Genomic DNA, 16,682 nt, shown 5'->3' with positions numbered 1-16,682 from the left:
AGTCCACGGGTTTTTATAGACGTCAGTGGATAAGCTGTCTCCGGAGACAGACACTAAGATCGAAAAAGGGAAGGGAGATGTCGAAATGGACCTGGTGAACTTGAGAACGCAAACACGAGGAAATCTGCAGATGCTGGAATTTCATGTGCGTTGCTGAATTTGAGGGCAGAGTGGAAGCTGGAGGTAAAGTGGATGAAGTTGACGAGTTCATCACGGGTGCTGGAAGCAGCACCAACACAGCCGTCGATGTAGCGTAGGAAAAGGTGTTTGTGCGTGCTGTTAGTCAGAGAGGTCAGAGGAGAACGCCCCTCACACAATGCGGAGATTCCTCACCACCTCTCCTTCAGTGCAAAGCTCCTTCATCACCGCCTCCCACCACCCCCCACCCCAGGCAGAGATCCCTCAATGCCCTTCCCACAATGCGGAGATAACTCCACTCACAGCCCCTCCCACAGTGAGACGCTCCCTTGTTTTTCTCTGAACATTTGAAGTGTGGGGAAATACTTCAGTTCTACAAATTTCCCGGAAAATTGGTTCGTTTCCCCAGCAAGGATCCACAAAACCTCGCGGGCCAATGAGAGGACGGCCATCCTCATTAATATTCAGCATGGCGCTAAATTATTCATCATAAAGTTACCCGGTCCTCAAATCACGGCTTCTTACTCGATGATGTTACGGCCCGTGACCGGAACCTGAAACTCGTTCGCTGCAGCGGAGCTGGCACTCGGGTTCGGAAGGAGCGTCCCGGGGGTACTGTGGGGTAGGTGGGAGAGTCTCGGGGCGAATGTGGTTAGGTGTGAGGGGGAGGGGGACGACGTCCCGGGAAGAGGGTCGGGTAGCTGAGGGAGGGAGCGTCCAGGGGGAGAGTGGGGTAGGTTGGTGAGGGAATGGAGTGTGGGGTAGGGGGAATCCCGAGCTGTGTGGTGGAGGTGGGGTGGGGTAGCGTCCCGGGGACAATGTGGGGAGGGGAGCGTCCCGGGGGAAATGTGAGGGAGGTGGGAGGGCGTCCTGTGTGGTCGGTTGGGGATGGAGAATCCCGGGTTACGTGGGGAGGGGGGGATTTGTGGTAGTTGTGAGTGGGGGAAGGTGCGGATAGGGAACATCCGGGTGGGGGGGGGCTGTGGGGAAGGAGGAGTGCGGGGAGAGTATCTCGAGAAGAATGTGGGATAGGTGGCGGGGAAGCTTCCCAGGCGGAGTGTGGGATAGGTAGGGGGAGGGAGTGTCCTGGGGGAAGGGGTTGAGAATCCGGAAAGAGTGTGGGGTAGGTGGGTGAGGGAGTGTCCCTACTGCAGTGTGGGGTAGGGAGAATCCCGGGGCAGTGTGGTGGAGGGGGAAGCATCCCGGGGGCAATGTGGGATAGGTGGGAGGCGAGAATCCTGCGGGGGGAGTGTGGGGTAGGTGGGGGGTGAGTGCCTTGGGGGTGTGTGGGGTAGGCCGGGGTGTGGGGGAGCATCCCAGGGGGGAATCTGGAGTAGGCGGCGGGGGGGGGGGAGAGCTTCCTGAGGGGAGTGTGGATGATGAGGGAGGGGGGAGTGTCCTGGTTGGGGATGGGAATATGTGGTGTAGGTGGTGTGGGGAGTGTCTTGCCGGTAGTGAAGTGGTGAGGGGCAGGGTGTTATGTCCTGGCAGAGGAGGGAGCCCTGGGGCTTGCAGGCAAAGGAGGGGTTTTTGGGAGTCTGGAGTGTCTGGTGAGGAAGCTATTGGGGCTGTGACTTGAGGTTCTTGAGGTGTGTGTCCGGGTTCCATGTCCGATGGGAGGGAGAAGGCCATTGCCCAAGGGAATTTGGGGGGCTGGGGGTGAGGGGAGGCAATGTGGGTTGGTGGGGAGGGAGAGAGTACAGGTGAGAGTATGGGAGGAGAAGTTGGGTGTTGGAGAGGGGTGGTGAAGTGGGTGGGTTTTTCGAGAAGAGTGCGGAGAAGGAAGGGATGAGATCCAGGATCTCCCCCTTTCCATGCAGATCCCAGGATCTCCTCCCCCATGGACACCCCCCATCCCCCGGTTCAAGAGCTCCAAGTGGGAGGAGAATGGGAGCAGTTGAGCTGGGGCTAGTGGGAGAAGGGGAAGAGGTCAGTGGAGAGGGTGTGTGAATGACGAGCCAGGGTTTGTGCATGCGTCGGTACCTCGTGTTCCCTGTCCCCGGGGCAAGAACTCACCCCTCTGCCTATACCTGTCCCTTCTGCAGCTGACGGCACGATGGCCTTGCGGAAGAAGGTATTATTGAAAGTGATCATCCTGGGAGACTCCGGGTGAGCAGCACGTCAGAACTTCGGAAACATGGTGGCAGTTGGGGAGTGTGTGGTCCTGCAGACCAGGGTTGGGTTGGGAATAGCCCCTTCCTCTCTGGATTAGAGGGCATGAGTTTTCTTTGGAGTGCTGGAGGGGAGCTCTGGCAGGGGTTTGTTTATAAGATTATGAGAGGCATAGTGTAGACAGGCAGTATCTTTTTCACAGGGTCAGAATATCCGAAACCAGAGGGCATGCATTCTGCCGCATAGTCCTGACGAAGGGTCTCGGCCTGAAACGTCGACTGCACCTCTTCCTAGAGATGCTGCCTGGCCTGCTGCATTCACCAGCAACTTTGATGTGTGTTGCTTGAATTTCCAGCATCTGCAGAATTCCTGTTGTGTGGGCATGCATTCAAGTTGAGAGGCTGTAGATCCGAGGGAGATGTGAGGAGCAAAGTTTTTACAGAGTATGGTCGGTGCCTGGCGCGGTGGTAGAGGCAGATACGTCTGGCTGTGACGAACGTGGAAGAATATGGATGTTGTGTAGGCAGATGAGATCAGTTTAGTTGGCCATTTGATCAGTAATTCACTTGGCTCAGCAGGACTTTGTGGGCCGAAGGGCCTGTACTGTTCCGTATCTGTGTCCTTGCTGGGGCCGGGCTGTGTGATCTCTTTGATGACCCGGCTGCTCTGCTGAGGCAGTGAGATGGCGCGGTTAGAGTTCGCGGAGGGGAGGCTGCTTCCTGCGAGGTGCCGGACTGCATCCGTAACTGTCTGCGGATTCCTGCGGCCGGGGTCGGAGCAGCTGCCAGACTGAGCCGGCGATGGACGTGCAGTTGAAGGGAAGTCACTGTCCCTGAGCCTGGAGGTGCGGGACTCAAGGCTCCTGTACATCCTGCCCGATGGGAGATGAGGGAAGATGGGTGGTGGGGATCTTGGGCTGTCTCCGAGGGAGGCAGGGGTCTGGTGTTCGGGAGGGGGTGGGTGGATGGGGTGGGGTGCCAATTTGGTGCTGACATTTCTTCCCCCTCTCCACTCCCCAGGGTGGGGAAGACCTCGCTGATGAATCAGTATGTGAACAAGAGGTTCAGTAACCAGTACAAAGCGAGTATCGGCGCCGACTTCCTCACCAAGGAAGTGATGCTGGGTGACCGGCTGGTCACCATGCAGGTGAATGCCTCTCCTCCATCACTTGGTGCTGCCTGTCCTCGGTGCTCTTTTTCCTTCTCTCTGGCTCCCCGGTTCTTTCTCAATACCCAACACCTCTCCTCACTGTGTCTGACCCCAGGAGTGTGTGGTGGGATGGTGTGGGGCAGGGGGGAGCTTCACTCTGTGTCTGACCCCAGGAGTGTGTGGTGGGATTGTGTGGGGCAGGGGGGAGCTTCACTCTGTGTCTGACCCCAGGAGTGTGTGGTGGGATGGTGTGGGGCAGGGGGGAGCTTTACTCTGTGTCTGACCCCGGGAGTGGGTGATGGGATGGTGTGGAGGGAACTTCACTCTGTGTCTGACCCCGGGAGTGTGTGATGGGACGGTGTGGAGGGAGCTTCACTCTGTGCCTGACCCTGGGAGTGTGTGATGGGACGGTGTGGTGTGCCTGACCCTAAGAGTTGTGGTGTGACTGTATCATGCTCCATCCTACAGATCTGGGACACGGCCGGCCAGGAACGGTTCCAATCCCTGGGCGTGGCCTTCTACCGCGGCGCCGACTGCTGCGTACTGGTGTTCGATGTCACCGCACCCAACACCTTCAAGGCGCTGGACAGCTGGTGGGACGAGTTCTTGATCCAGGTCAGCCCGCGGGACCCCAAGAACTTCCCCTTTGTTGTCCTGGCCAACAAGATCGACCTGGAGGCTCGTCTGGTGCCCAGCAAGCAGGCGCTGGTCTGGTGCCAAAGTAAAAACAACATCCCCTACTTTGAGACTAGCGCCAAGGAAGCCATCAACGTGGATCAGGCCTTCCAGACCATTGTCCTCAACGTTCTGAAGCAGGTATCTGAGCACGCACTACAGGAGGGTTTTGGAGAGGGAGTTCAGCCTTCTTTATCCCTTTAACTTTTCCACCCATCACCTCTCAGCTTCTCAGCTTGCCCTTTCCCCCACATACCTGGCTCCACCTATCACCTCCCAGCCTGTCCTCCTTCCCCACCTTCTTCCCTTTTCTTTCCAGTCCTGGTAGGGCTGTGAGACCATAAGGTATAGGAGCAGAATCTGAGGATTCAGTCCATCAAGTCTGCTCCACCATCTCATCATGGCTGATCCAATTTTCCTCTCAGCCCCATTCTCTTGGCTTCACCCTGTATCCTTCATGCCCTGACCAATCAAAAATCTGTCAGCCTTTTCCTTAAATATACATAAAGACTCGGCCTCCACAGCTCCTCATGATGACAAATTCAATAGATTCACCATTCTCTGGCTGAAGGAATACCTCCTCATCTCTGTTCTAACAGGACACCCCTCTATTCTGAGCTGGTGTCCTCTTTGACTCTCCCTCCATAGGAAACATCCTTTACATATCCACTCTATCAAGGCCTTTCTCCATTCAATAGGTTTCAATTGGGCCACCCTCATCCTTCTAAATTCCAGAGAATACAGCCCAGAGCTATCAACTGCCCTTCATATGACAAGCCTTCACTCCTGGAATAATTTTGATGAATCTCCTTTGAAACCCTCTCCAGTTTCAGCACATCCTTCCTAAGATAAAGGATCCAAACCTGCTCACAGTACTCCAAGTGAGGTCTCACAGTGCTTCATAAAGTCTCAACGTTACATCCTTATTTTTATATTCTGGTTCTCTTGAAATGAATGCTAACATCACATTTGTCTTCCTCACCACAGACTCAACCTGCAAATTAACCTTCAGAGAATCCTGTACATGACTCCCAAGTCCCTTTGCACCTCAGTTTTTTTGTATTCTCTCTCCATTTAGAAAATAGTAAACTCCAAAGTGCAGGACCATACATTTCCCAACACTGTATTCCATCTGCCATATCTTTGCCCATTCTCCTAATCTGTCTAAATCCTAACGTAGCCTCGCTACTTCCTCAAAACAACCCGCCCCCTCCACCTATCTTCATATCACCTGCAAACTTTGCAACAAAGCCATCAATTCCATCATCCAAATCATTGACATATAATGTAAAAAGAATCAGTCCCAACACTGACCCCAGTGGAATACCACTAGTCACCAGCAGCCAACCAGAAAAGGCTCCCTTTATTCCCTCTCTTTGCCTCCTGCTAATCAGCCACTGCTTTATTCATGTTAGAATCTTTTGCAGTTGCCTGTTAAGCAGCCTCATGTGTGGCACCTTGTCAAATGCTTTCTGAAGTGCACAGCATCAACTGATTCTCCCTCATTTATCCTGCTTGTTATTTCTTCAAAGAATTCCAACAGATTTGTCAGGCAAGATTTTCCCTTGAGGAAACCACGCTGACTGTAACCCATTTTATCATGTGCACCCAAATACCCTGAAACCACATCCCTAATTGATTCCAACATCTTCCCAACTGCTGAGTTCAGACTAAATGTCCTATAATTTGTTTTCTTCTGCCTCACTCTCTTCTTGAAGAGTGGAGTGACATTTGCAATTTTCCAGTCTTCCAGAACCATTCCAGGATCTAGTGATTCTTGAAAGATTATTACTAATGCCGCCACAATCTCTTAAGCTACCTCTTTCAGAACCCTGAGGTGTACACCATCCCATCCAGGTGACTTATCTACCTTCAGACCTTTCAGTGTCGCACGAACCTTCTCTCTAGTAATGGTAACTTCACACACTTCATGAACCCCCGACACCTGGACCTTCCACCATACTGCTAGTGTAATCGACAATGAAGACTGATGCAAATACTTATTCAGCTCAACTGCCATTTCCTTGTCCCCCGTTACTGCCTCCCCAGCATTGTTTTCCAGCAGTCTGATATTCACTCTTGTCTCTCTTTTTACACTGTATTTCAAGAAACTTTTGGCACCCTCTTTAATATTGTTGGCAAGCTTACTTTTGTATTGAATCTTTATCTTAATGACTCTTAACTGCCTTTATACATCAAAGTTGCTGGTGAACGCAGCAGGCCAAGCAGCATCTATAGGAAGAGGCGCAGTCGATGTTTCAGGCCGAGACCCTTCGTCAGGACTTAACTGCCTTTGTTGGTTTTTAAAATCTTCCTAATCCTCTAACTTTTTTTTCTTTACCATATGCCCTGTCTTTGGGTTTTATGTTGGCTTCGACGACTTCTGTTAGCCATCGTTGTGCTATCTTGCCTTTAGAATACTTCCGCTTTGGGATGTATAGATCCTGTGCCTTCCCAATTGCTTCCGGAAATTCCAGCCACTGCAGCTACGCCTTCTGCCTTGCCAGCGTTCTTTTCCAATCAATTCTGGCCAACTCCTCTCTCATGCCTCTGTCATTCCCTTTACTCCACTGTAATACTGATACATCTGTCTTTAGCTCTTCTCAAATTTCAGGGTAAATTCAATTATAGTGTGATCACCTGCCCCTAAGGTTGTTTTACCTTAAGCTTTCAACTCCTTTCTGGTTCATTGTATAACGCCCAGTCGAGAATAGCTGATCCCCCGGGGGTTCAGTCATGAGCTGCTTTAAAAAAGGTGCTCGTAGGTATTCTAGAAAATTCCTCCTCTTGGAAACTAGCTCTTCTTTCAGTTAGTCCTGACAAAGGGTCTCGGATCAAGAGATGCTGCCTGGCCTGCTGCGTTCACCAGCAACTTTTATGTGTGTTGCTTGAAATTCCAGCATCTGCAGGTTTCCTCGTGTTTGGGTTTTCCCGGTGACGGCCCATTTTGATTCCACTGCGAGAGGCCGGATCTCCAGGTGGCCACCCATTCCAATTTGACTTCCCGTTCCAACACGACAATCCATGGCCTCCCCTATCGCCACGTTGGGGCCACACCCAGTTTGGAGAAGCAGCACCTCATGTTCCACCTCCAACCTGATGGCACAGACATCGACTTCCCTAACTTCTGGTCACCACCTACCTCTGCCCCCAGCAGCTCCCTTACCCTCTTGATCAGTCCGTCACCCAACACTCCTCCCACACACACACATACTCTCCTCACCCTGGTTCCTCTCTCCTCCCCACCTCCTTTAGACCGGTGGTCCCCAACCTCCGGGCTGCGAAGCATGCAGGGGTGCAGCGGTAGCCAGAGTGCACCCAGCACATCTTTAAGAAAAAAGTCGAAATAAACAAGCTAGTTAATTAGGTGCTGCCCAGATCAGAGGCGATTGCCGATTTCACTTGCTCTATGCGATGTTCTCTCCTCTTTCCAGGGTGATGGAGCCTTAAGCTGTTCCATTGTTTGGTCAATTTAAACTCCAGCCCAGACGGGCTGAAAAGACAGGGCTGTCAGGACCGAGGTGACATGTTGAATCTGCACAAACTTCTAATAAAGTACAGGCATTGCCGTGCTTTCTTTGTGATGACAGTTACGTGCTGGTCCCAAGACAGATCCTCTGACACTTTTGACAGAGAGAAACGTCGATCCTTAATGCCGAAGAATTTATTGACTTTCTCCACCTCAGTTCCTCTAATGAAGACTGGCTTCTGGATGGCACCTAATTAATTAGCTTGTTTATTTCGGCTTTTTTCTTAAAGATGTGCTGGGTGCGCCTGGGCTACGCACCACTGCACGCTTCCTGGTATCAGTCTGTGGCCCAGAGGTTGGGGACCACTGCTTTAGACCATAAGACATTGAACAGAATTAGACCTTTTGGCCCATTAAGTCTGCTCCGCCATTCCTTTATGGCAGCGTTATTATCCCCATAACATTTGACCTCCAACTGATCAAGAACCTATCAACCTCCACTCTAAATATACCCAATGGCTTGTCCTCCACATCTGCCTGTGGCAACGAATTCCACAGACTCACCACCCTCTGGCTAAAAACATCCGAAGTACATGTACGTCACCATATACTACCCTGAAATTTGTTTTCTTGCAGGCATACTCAATAATTCCAATAACCATAACACAATCAAAGGCCACATCGAACAGGGCAGACATCACACACATCATGGGTAAAGCCTTTCAACTACTGAGCACATCTACATGAAACGCTGTCGTAGGAAAGCAGCATCCATCATCAGAGATCCCCACCATTCAGACCAAGCTCTTGCTGCTGCCATCAGGTAGAAGGTGCAAGAGCCCTCCAGACTCACAACACTAGATTCAGTAACAGCTACTACCCCTCAACCAAAAGGCTCTTGAACAAAGGGAATAAGTGTAGTCATCCATCGATTGAGATGTTCCCACAACCAATGATTCTCACTTTAAGGACGCTTTAGCTCATTATCAGATGTTCTCATTATAGACAATAGGTGCAGGAGTAGGCCATTCAGCCCCTCGAGCCAGCACTACCATTCACTGTGATCACAGCTGATCAACCACAATCAGTACCCTTTTCCTGCCCTCTCCCCATATCCCTTCACTCCGCTATCTTTAAGAGCTCTGTCTAACTCTTTTTTGAAAGAATCCAGAGAATTGGCCTCCACTGCCTTCTGAGGCAGAGCATTCCGCAGAACCACAATTATCTATTCGTATTTATTTATATTTGCATTTGCATAGTTAGTTGCCTTCTGCACTCTGGTTGATCTTTCATTGATCCTGTTATAGTTACTACTCTATAGATTTGCAGAGTATGCCCACAGGAAAATGAATCTCAAGTGACATATAGGTATTATGATAAATTTTACTTTGGACAACTAGTGTACAAAAGACAATAAACTGTGGAAATACAAAAGAAATAATAATAAACAAATAAGCAAAACAAATCGAGGACTTCAGATGACAAGTCCTTGAAGGTGAGTCCATAGGTTGTGGAAACAGTTCAGTGTTGGGGCTAGTGAAATTACCCTCTCTGGTTTAGGAGTCTGATGGTTGAGGGGTAATAACTGTTCTGGAACCGGGTGGTGTGAGTCCTGAGGCTCCTGTACCTTCTTCCCGATGGCAACAGTGAGATGAGAGCACATCCTGTGTGGTGGGCGGGGGTCCCTGATTAATAATGCTACGTCCTGTTCTGAGGGTGTGTCCTCTGATCCTCGACTCCCCCACTATAGGAAACATCCTCTCCGTGTCCACTCCATTCAGGCCTTTCAATATTCACTTGGGTTTCCATGAATTCCACAACCCTCCCCCACCCCCCCGCAACTTTATTTCACGTTCCACCTTCCTCTGTCATCTTCAGCTCAGATATTATACCCACATCTCCCCTACCCCTATCTGCTCACTACCCTGACCCCTCACTTGGCGCTATCAGTCTCCACTCCTTCCCCTCACCTCCCTCTTCCTTTCCAGTCCAGGAGAAAAGCCTTTGCCTCTCCATGTCCCTCCGCAGAGTCTGCCCGGCCCGCTGGCCTCCTGCAGGCGTTGGAGTGCGGCTCAAATCCCTGTGGGGTTCAGCGGTTTGCTGCGTGTAGGAAGATTGTCTGGGTGGGGGGGTGGGGTTGGGTGCGATCTCCTGTCCCTTGGCTGGGCTGGGCTGGACTGGACGCATTGAGTGATGGTCTCTCTCTCTCCCCTCACCCCACAGGAGTCTGAGATTGATCTCTACAGTGATGTCCCCGATCAGATTCGGCTGGACCAGGCCGACAGGGCGGCAGCGGATGCAGACAGCTGCCAGTGCTGACCATCGGAGGGGAGGGGGATGGTGGGGGCTAAGCGGTGAGATCCGGTTATTTACCGCACTCTGTGCACCCCCTCACCTCGTTCAGGAAGAGGAATGCTCACCTTCACTCTAGTAACCCTCCCGGCCGCCGCCTCCCTCTGGTGTGGGGCCAACTCCCTGCCATCTGGGTGGGGCTGAGTCCTGCTCCCGAGAAACTCTTTCCACCTGGATTATTTGTTAAACCAAGCATGTACCCCACGTGAAATGGGGAAACTGAACGGCGGGACCCCTGACCCCAAGCTGGTTTGTCCCGTCAAGCCCTCAGTGACCTCCCTGGCCCAGGATAGGAGAGGGAGGGGGCTGTCTCCAACCAGCGTCACCATCTCAGGACGAGGCAGGAATCCGTCTCCTCTGGGCTGGATAGTAGACAAGGCAGACAGAGAGAGGTTGGAGCCCAGTGACACTCCCACCCCCTGGCCCACAGGAGAGGGTGGGGGGGGTGCTGTCTCCATCTTTTGTGACTCTCTCACCCCGTCCCAGGCAAGGGAGTGGTCTGACCCTACCGGGCTGGGTAGCAGACAGAGTAGAAAGAGAACTGGGCGCCAGTGACACCACTCCCCGGCCCAGAAGAGGATTCAGGGGCCATCTCCAGCCTGTGTCACCTTCGCAACTGTCCCGGGACAAGGGAAGGCCTCATGACCTCTGGGCTGGGCAGCAGGCAAGGGAGAGTTAGGGATGGGCATCAGTGACCCTGCCGCAGGAAGAGGAGGGGAAGGGCTGTCACCTGGGTGGAGGGAGGGGCCAGAACCCTCTGGCGCTGGGCAGTGGAGAAGGTAGTCATACCCCAATCCTGTCCCCTTTCTGGGAATGGGGTTTGAGAGGGGGCAGGAGAGGATGATCAGGAATGGTTGGACAGTGATCTCCCCCAAATCCCTGCCCTCCTGTCCCAGATTGCGGGACGGGTGCAGAGGGAGGCCACACCGTAGTTTGTGTGAGGTCGGTGGAAGCAACAAGTGGGGACGCCCTGCCCCCCGCCTCCCAGGTAAAGGCTGGGGTCTCCCCACCAGCCCTGTCCGGCTCTCCTCCCCATCTGCTTCGCCTATCGGCCGCCTTTAGTGTTTGTGTTCTTTGGGAGGGGTTGGTGTGGAGGGTGGGGTGATGTTTACAGATTTCTGACTTTTCCCTTTCTGTATTGCTCCCCCCACAACTTTCTCCCAGGCCAGAGTCCCCGAACTCCACAGTTTCCAGTTACCCACGCCCGCTGCCACTGAAGGTGGACCGGAACGGACAGCAGGTTAATAAAAACTGATCTGAGGTTCCTTCTGGAATGGTCCTCCCCCACTCTTGAGTCTGGTGTCAGTCGGCACTCGCCCCTCCACCCTGGGGTGGGTGTTGGGGGCTGGAGTCGAACTCCCCGTCCCCGTCAAACACTCCTCGGTCCTCAGAGGTTTCGTTGTGCTGGGGTGGCGCGGCACGGAAATGGGTTCCTCGACCCAAGATAGTGCCCGTCTTCTCTTGTGTTTCTGCGTGTCTGTTCCCACCCTCGCCACATGTCCCTCTGTGTACTGCTCCCATATTGACCCCCCCCCCACCGGTTTACCCGAGCCCCTCTGGCTGAGGCAGAGCAGATCCCTCCAGTGGGGAGTTGAAAACTTCCCCGGACACTTGGTCCCGGGTCCCGCTGCCGACGTCCGGATTTGGACTGCAGACGGTACAGTCGCCTCCCGTGCAGGAGCAGCGACTGAAGTGTGTGTGTGTGCGCGTGCGCGGGATAGGTTTGTCAGGAGGGTCCGCGGAGCATAAAGGGTTAGCACGGCGCGATCACATCGCGGGGGTTCGGAGTTCAATTCCGGCGTCCCCTCGGGGAGGAGTTTCTACCTCCTCCCCCACGGACCGCGCGGGTTTCCTCCGGGTGCTCTGGTTTCCTCCCACAGTCCAAAGGCGTACCGGTTGGCAGGTTAGTTGGTCATGGTGATAAGGGTGCTGTTAAATTGGGCGGCACGACTGGAAGGGCCGGGGGGGGGGGTGGCGACTCTGTGATGTATCTCAATAAATCAGTAAAGAAAAGTGAACTGTACCAGTGCCAGTGCCTGTCCCTGCCCACCCCCCCACCCCAACGGTAAGAAACAGGAACCACGGCCGTCGACACTCTGCCGTTTATTCCCGCAGTCCGCCCAGTCCCCGCCGTCTCCGCAGATCAGTCTGCACTTCCAGCTTGGGAGGCAGCCGCGCGCACACACACGTCCCGAATCACCCACTGACAGCACCCCTGGGAGCTGGCCACCGCTGGACTGGTGGCCCGCAGCACCCCACCCCTAGCTCGAGCCGGCCGGCCCGAATCTGTCCATGGTCTCCAGCACCAGGGTGAGGTGGTCCAGGAAGGAGCTGACGGACACCCGGAGGATTCGGGCCTCCTCTGCCTCCCAGTGGCTGTGGAGAGAGGAGAGAGAGGGGAGGGTGGGTGAGATGCGGCAGGCAGCGAGGTGTTTGGCGTGGGTGAGGGAGGGAGTGGGTGGGAAATGGGGGGGGGAGAGAGAGAGAGTGGGGGAAGACGGTGGCAAGAGATGGCGGAGAGAGATGATGGGGAGAGTGGGCGGGGGGGTTGACATGAAGCAAGGAGGGAGGCATTATTGTCACCCCCCCCACTGAGTGTGTGGGGGCAAAAATCTGGTGGCTGAGCTCACTAGAAAGGGTGGGAGTGTGGAAGGGTGGGTGCTCCAAAGCATCACGACACCCGAGCCGCCCATCCCTGCCTTTTCACGAGTTTTGCGAGTCACTGGCGGCAGTTCTCATCTCTCTGGTGCCTTTAAAGCCCTCAGCTGGCTCTGCACATTCACCGAAACCCGATGGAGGTGGGCTTGCCCACTGCCCCACCTTTACTCTTGCCCTCCTCCTCGCTCCCTCCAAGAGGACCCCAACCTCGTCGTAGGGTTTGGAGGCTCAATGACCCGGAGAGCCAGGTCGGCTGGAGTCAGGGCTTTGTGCTTTGGCTCCCGGTAGGGTCACCCATGCCAAGCAGGTCAAAGGGTAGAGGTCAGGCTAAGTGTGGTCCTCTGGGTTCGGAGGTTCAGCTCAGGGCTAACAACCCTGACTGGTCAAACAGAACAGTTACGGATCAAGCAGTGAAGAATCCTTCTACATCTGAATGTGACTATTCCTGAGCCTCCACCTGGGATTTGCATGACGGACAGTAGCGAAAACCCAGCTGAAGCTATTGACACGATGAAGAACACTGCCAGAGACAGAGGACCCTCACTGCTGCATTAAAGACCAGTGGCGTAACGGGCAGTCAGTAAGTTAGGGGTGGTGGTGGTGGGGGGGCTAAAACTAGGCTTGTCTTCTGCTCACTGGTTGAAAACGCAATTCGGCGGCCTTTCATCGATTCTGTGGTGGCTGCTATTCTGTAGATTTGTTGAGTACGCCCGCAAGATAATGAATCTCAGGGTTGCAGATGCTGACGTATATATGTGCTTTGATAATAAAGTTACTTTGAACTTTCAAAGTGAGGGAGGGGGACAAGCAACCAAGAAGTGCCTGTATGACCCCGGCATTGAGGGCCCTAGAGAAGGTCCTCCAGCAGCCCCATACTGCACATCCTGGCTCCGAACTGGAGTCTTGCACGTTTCTTAAGGGGCAGATAGGGACGGACAAGGAACGCGTGTGAAACACGGATTGTAAAGAAATAAATAAATTGGTGGTGTGGTGGGATGGGGCATGGGAGGAAATAGAAAGATACCACTCCACGCACTCACCCCTGAAGTGTGCAGCCTTGTACGGTTAAAGTTTTGCTGATTCCTCCTTTCCTGGGCTCGGCGTCCGGGCTGAGGGATCCCAAGGCGATCTGTGCCTCCCTCGCCGATGGGAAAGGGACAGTCAGATTACTGCGGCCCCTCGCTAAGGAGTGATAACAGAAATGGCGAGGGAAACGGGGCCCTGTTCCTGTGCCAACCACCCCACGCGCACGTACCCCGTGCCTCTCTGAAGCTGACTGGAACCTCCATGCCACTGTAAAAGCAGGATGGCTGCGGAGGGGGAGGTGTCCTCATGTAGGTGACTCACCTCCCGGGCCTTCCCACGGGTCACAAGTGTGATGTTAACTTCCCTGGCTGGAGTTAGTCCATGCACTCTGCATCCGCCACATTACCTTCTCCCTGCTCTACGGCTCAGGAGTGTGATAGGACAATCCCCACCTGCTGAGGTCCAACAACTGTAGAGAAGGCCAACACCATCCAGCCCACTTGTTTGGCATCCTATCCATGCCCCTGGACATCTCTCCCCACCACTGGTGGGCAGTGTGTGTCCGCAGAGTTCACATCGTTTTCTCGCTCGGGCAACTTTCACTATATCTCCTTCCAACTGCAGTGCCTCTCCAGCGAGGGGTAGCAGGGACCACCGTTACCCATAATCTCCACGCTCCCATCAGCCTGCTGTCCCAAATCTATGAGACCGTAAAGTATGAGAGAATTAGGCCATTCGGCCCATCGAGTCTGCTCTGCTATTTGATCACGACCACCGTCACAGGGTCTAAACCCTGCAGCCCCCTTCAACAGACTGTGGAGATTCAAGGGTGTGGCATGACCACCCCCCATTTTTTTGAGGGCAATTAGGGATGGGGAACATAAACTGGCCTTGTTGGATCTGACAAAGAAATGAAAGGCAATTTTGAAGGATTACTGGGCATCTCTGGTTTAACGTACAGAAATCATCGAGACCCTTGCAACATTGTAGAGACTACAACTCCCAGCAGGCTGCAGCACTCACAAGGCGCTCATTCACCCAAGAGCCTTCGCAACGGAGCGCATGCCCTGTTAGCAATAAGCTTTAGACTGCATTCCCCAGGAGCTTCCGCGGCAACGTGCGCGCAGAAATGAAATCTTTCATCTGGTCCTCAAAAGGGTAGGCGCATGCGCCACAGGGGGATGTATAGCACACGACTACATTCCCCAGGAGCCTCCACGCTTAGCGAATGCGTACTTCACGAAAGACGGAGCGGCTCCCACCATACTGGTGTCTACCGTCTGTTTTCCCGGCGGGGTGGATCGGCCTTTACCCCGCCGTACCCCTCAGCTACTTCATCTCCTCCGTCGTCCCGGCGCACCCGGTCGAAGTCCATCAATCAAAGGATACAAGTGCAGCCGGTTGTCGCCGTTGGCAACCGCCTCCTCTCCCGCCGCCATGTTTGTGTTGGAAGCGCAGGCGCAACCACTGAGTAGAAGCGGTGGGGGGGGTGGGAAGGCGGGAGATACCAATGAGCGGAGGGGGAGGGGTGTTGTTGGGACCTGCCACTACGGAGAGGAGGGGCGGACTGCAGGAAGAAGCCAAGTACTTTGCAAAGCTGTGTGGGGTGGGTGGGGCTTCAGCTGCTCGTGGCCCCGCCCTCTTCCCCAGGCCGCCCCGCGTGAAATTGCGACGTGACTTGTTGACACAGAGAAATTCAATGCTGGGTATTGACCTAGTATAAGCCTACCTTCGTCATTTGTCTTATTATCACCGCATTATAGCTGTCGTGACATTTGTTGCTTTCTGGCAACGCTACTCTGCCAATGTCATAAAATTACAATGAATTACAAAATCAATAAATATTGTGTAACAAAAATAGTGAGGTCGCGTTTATGGAACAATAAAAAATGTGGTGGCGGAGGCACTTCCTGAATGATTGTGGATTTTCAGGTTCCTGTAAATCCCCTCCCGTTTTTAATGATGAATCCCGCCCTCTCGAAGATGTCCTTGATGGCGGGGAGGGTTCAAAGGTTAATTTTTATTGTCAAAGTGTGCATGTATGATACGACTTTAATATTTGTCTACTCCAGATAGCCATTAAATACCGGAAGACCATGGGTGTTGATGAAAGAAAACACATCAACTCCCCCCACCCCAACCGGCACGAAAAAGAAAAGAAACAAAACTCACAGACCCCAAAATTCCCCCTCGTCCGCAGTAAAAAAAACAGCCACAGTAACAACCAAAGTCCCCCTACACATAACATTTTGAACCCTCACTTGCAGAAAAGAACAGGGACAGTGGCACTGAATTCCCCCAGCACTGCCAGGTCTCACCGATATACAGGAGGCCACACTGGGAGCACTGGGTATAGTACAGTATATAACCCCAACAGATTCACAGGTGAAGCAGCTCCTCACCTACGCTCCGACCGCCAGACAAAGTGGTATTCCCCAGTGGCCACCCACTTTAATTCCGCTTTCCATTTCCATTCTGATATGTCAGTCCATGGCCTCCTATACTGTCGCGATAAGGGCACACTCAGGTTGGAGAAATACCTTGCATTCTGCCTGGGTAACCTCCAACCTGATGTCATGCCCCCAACCAGCCCCTGCCCCCTTATGGTAATGCACCCCCCTTTCACCATTCCCCATCCCCCTTTCCCTCTCGCACCAGCCAATTGCCTCCCTCTGGTGCTCCACTCTTTTCTCTCTTCCATTGCCTTCTGCCCTCTCCTATCCGACTCCCTCCTCCCCTTCTTCAGCCCTGTATCTCATTCACCAATCATTCCTGCCTCTCTCAGTTTCACCTATCATCTGATGTCTCTCTCTCCTCTCCCCCACCTTTTAAATCTACTCCTCATCTTTTTCTTTTCTCCAGTCCCGCCGAAGGGTGTCGGCCCGAAACTTCGACGGTTCTTTTTTCCATAGATGCTGTCTGGCCTGCTGAGTTCCTCCAGCATTTTGTGTGCGTTGCTAGGATATTTCGCATGGTGGGGGAGTCTAGGACAACAGGGCACAACCTTAGGGTAGAAGGGCATCAATTTAAAGCAGAGATGCGGAGAATATTTTTTCATCCAGAAGGTGGTGAAGTTTTGGAACTTTCCAGGGGTGACTGATAA

General features: G+C 53.3%; 2 protein-coding genes across 2 annotated transcripts; one reads left to right on the top strand and one right to left on the bottom strand.

Moving 5' to 3' along the window:
* Positions 1-675: 675 nt before the first annotated feature.
* LOC134338947 (ras-related protein Rab-7a-like) lies at positions 676-11,858 on the top strand. Its single transcript, XM_063035170.1, has 5 exons — positions 676-760; positions 2,184-2,247; positions 3,270-3,396; positions 3,868-4,215; positions 9,767-11,858. The coding sequence occupies exons 2-5, from the start codon at positions 2,195-2,197 to the stop codon at positions 9,860-9,862; spliced, it is 624 nt and encodes a 207-aa protein (XP_062891240.1). The 5' UTR covers positions 676-760; positions 2,184-2,194; the 3' UTR covers positions 9,863-11,858.
* Positions 11,859-11,994: 136 nt separating this feature from the next.
* On the bottom strand, positions 11,995-15,075 carry LOC134338949 (EKC/KEOPS complex subunit LAGE3). Its single transcript, XM_063035173.1, has 3 exons — positions 14,969-15,075; positions 13,594-13,722; positions 11,995-12,271 (listed from the first exon to the last, which is right to left on the bottom strand). The coding sequence occupies exons 1-3, from the start codon at positions 15,016-15,018 to the stop codon at positions 12,157-12,159; spliced, it is 294 nt and encodes a 97-aa protein (XP_062891243.1). The 5' UTR covers positions 15,019-15,075; the 3' UTR covers positions 11,995-12,156.
* Positions 15,076-16,682: the final 1,607 nt, after the last annotated feature.

Source organism: Mobula hypostoma, chromosome 28 (genome assembly GCF_963921235.1).
Source record: "Mobula hypostoma chromosome 28, sMobHyp1.1, whole genome shotgun sequence".
Taxonomy (NCBI): domain Eukaryota; kingdom Metazoa; phylum Chordata; class Chondrichthyes; order Myliobatiformes; family Myliobatidae; genus Mobula; species Mobula hypostoma.
Note: the sequence above shows the minus strand (reverse complement) of the source record. Positions and strands in the feature narration are given on the sequence as shown.

Bases quoted from the DNA above. Each gene is read 5' to 3' on its own strand.
- LOC134338949 (XM_063035173.1), bottom strand. From the start codon at position 15,018: ATGGCGGCGGGAGAGGAGGCGGTTGCCAACGGCGACAACCGGCTGCAC. The intron at 13,723-14,968 runs GTATCCTTTGAT...GAGGGGCCGCAG, and splicing joins GGCGACAACCGGCTGCACTT to TAATCTGACTGTCCCTTTCC. The intron at 12,272-13,593 runs GTGAGTGCGTGG...CTCTCTCCACAG, and splicing joins CAAGGCTGCACACTTCAGGG to CCACTGGGAGGCAGAGGAGG.
- LOC134338947 (XM_063035170.1), top strand. From the start codon at position 2,195: ATGGCCTTGCGGAAGAAGGTATTATTGAAAGTGATCATCCTGGGAGAC. The intron at 2,248-3,269 runs GTGAGCAGCACG...TCCACTCCCCAG, and splicing joins ATCATCCTGGGAGACTCCGG to GGTGGGGAAGACCTCGCTGA. The intron at 3,397-3,867 runs GTGAATGCCTCT...TCCATCCTACAG, and splicing joins ACCGGCTGGTCACCATGCAG to ATCTGGGACACGGCCGGCCA.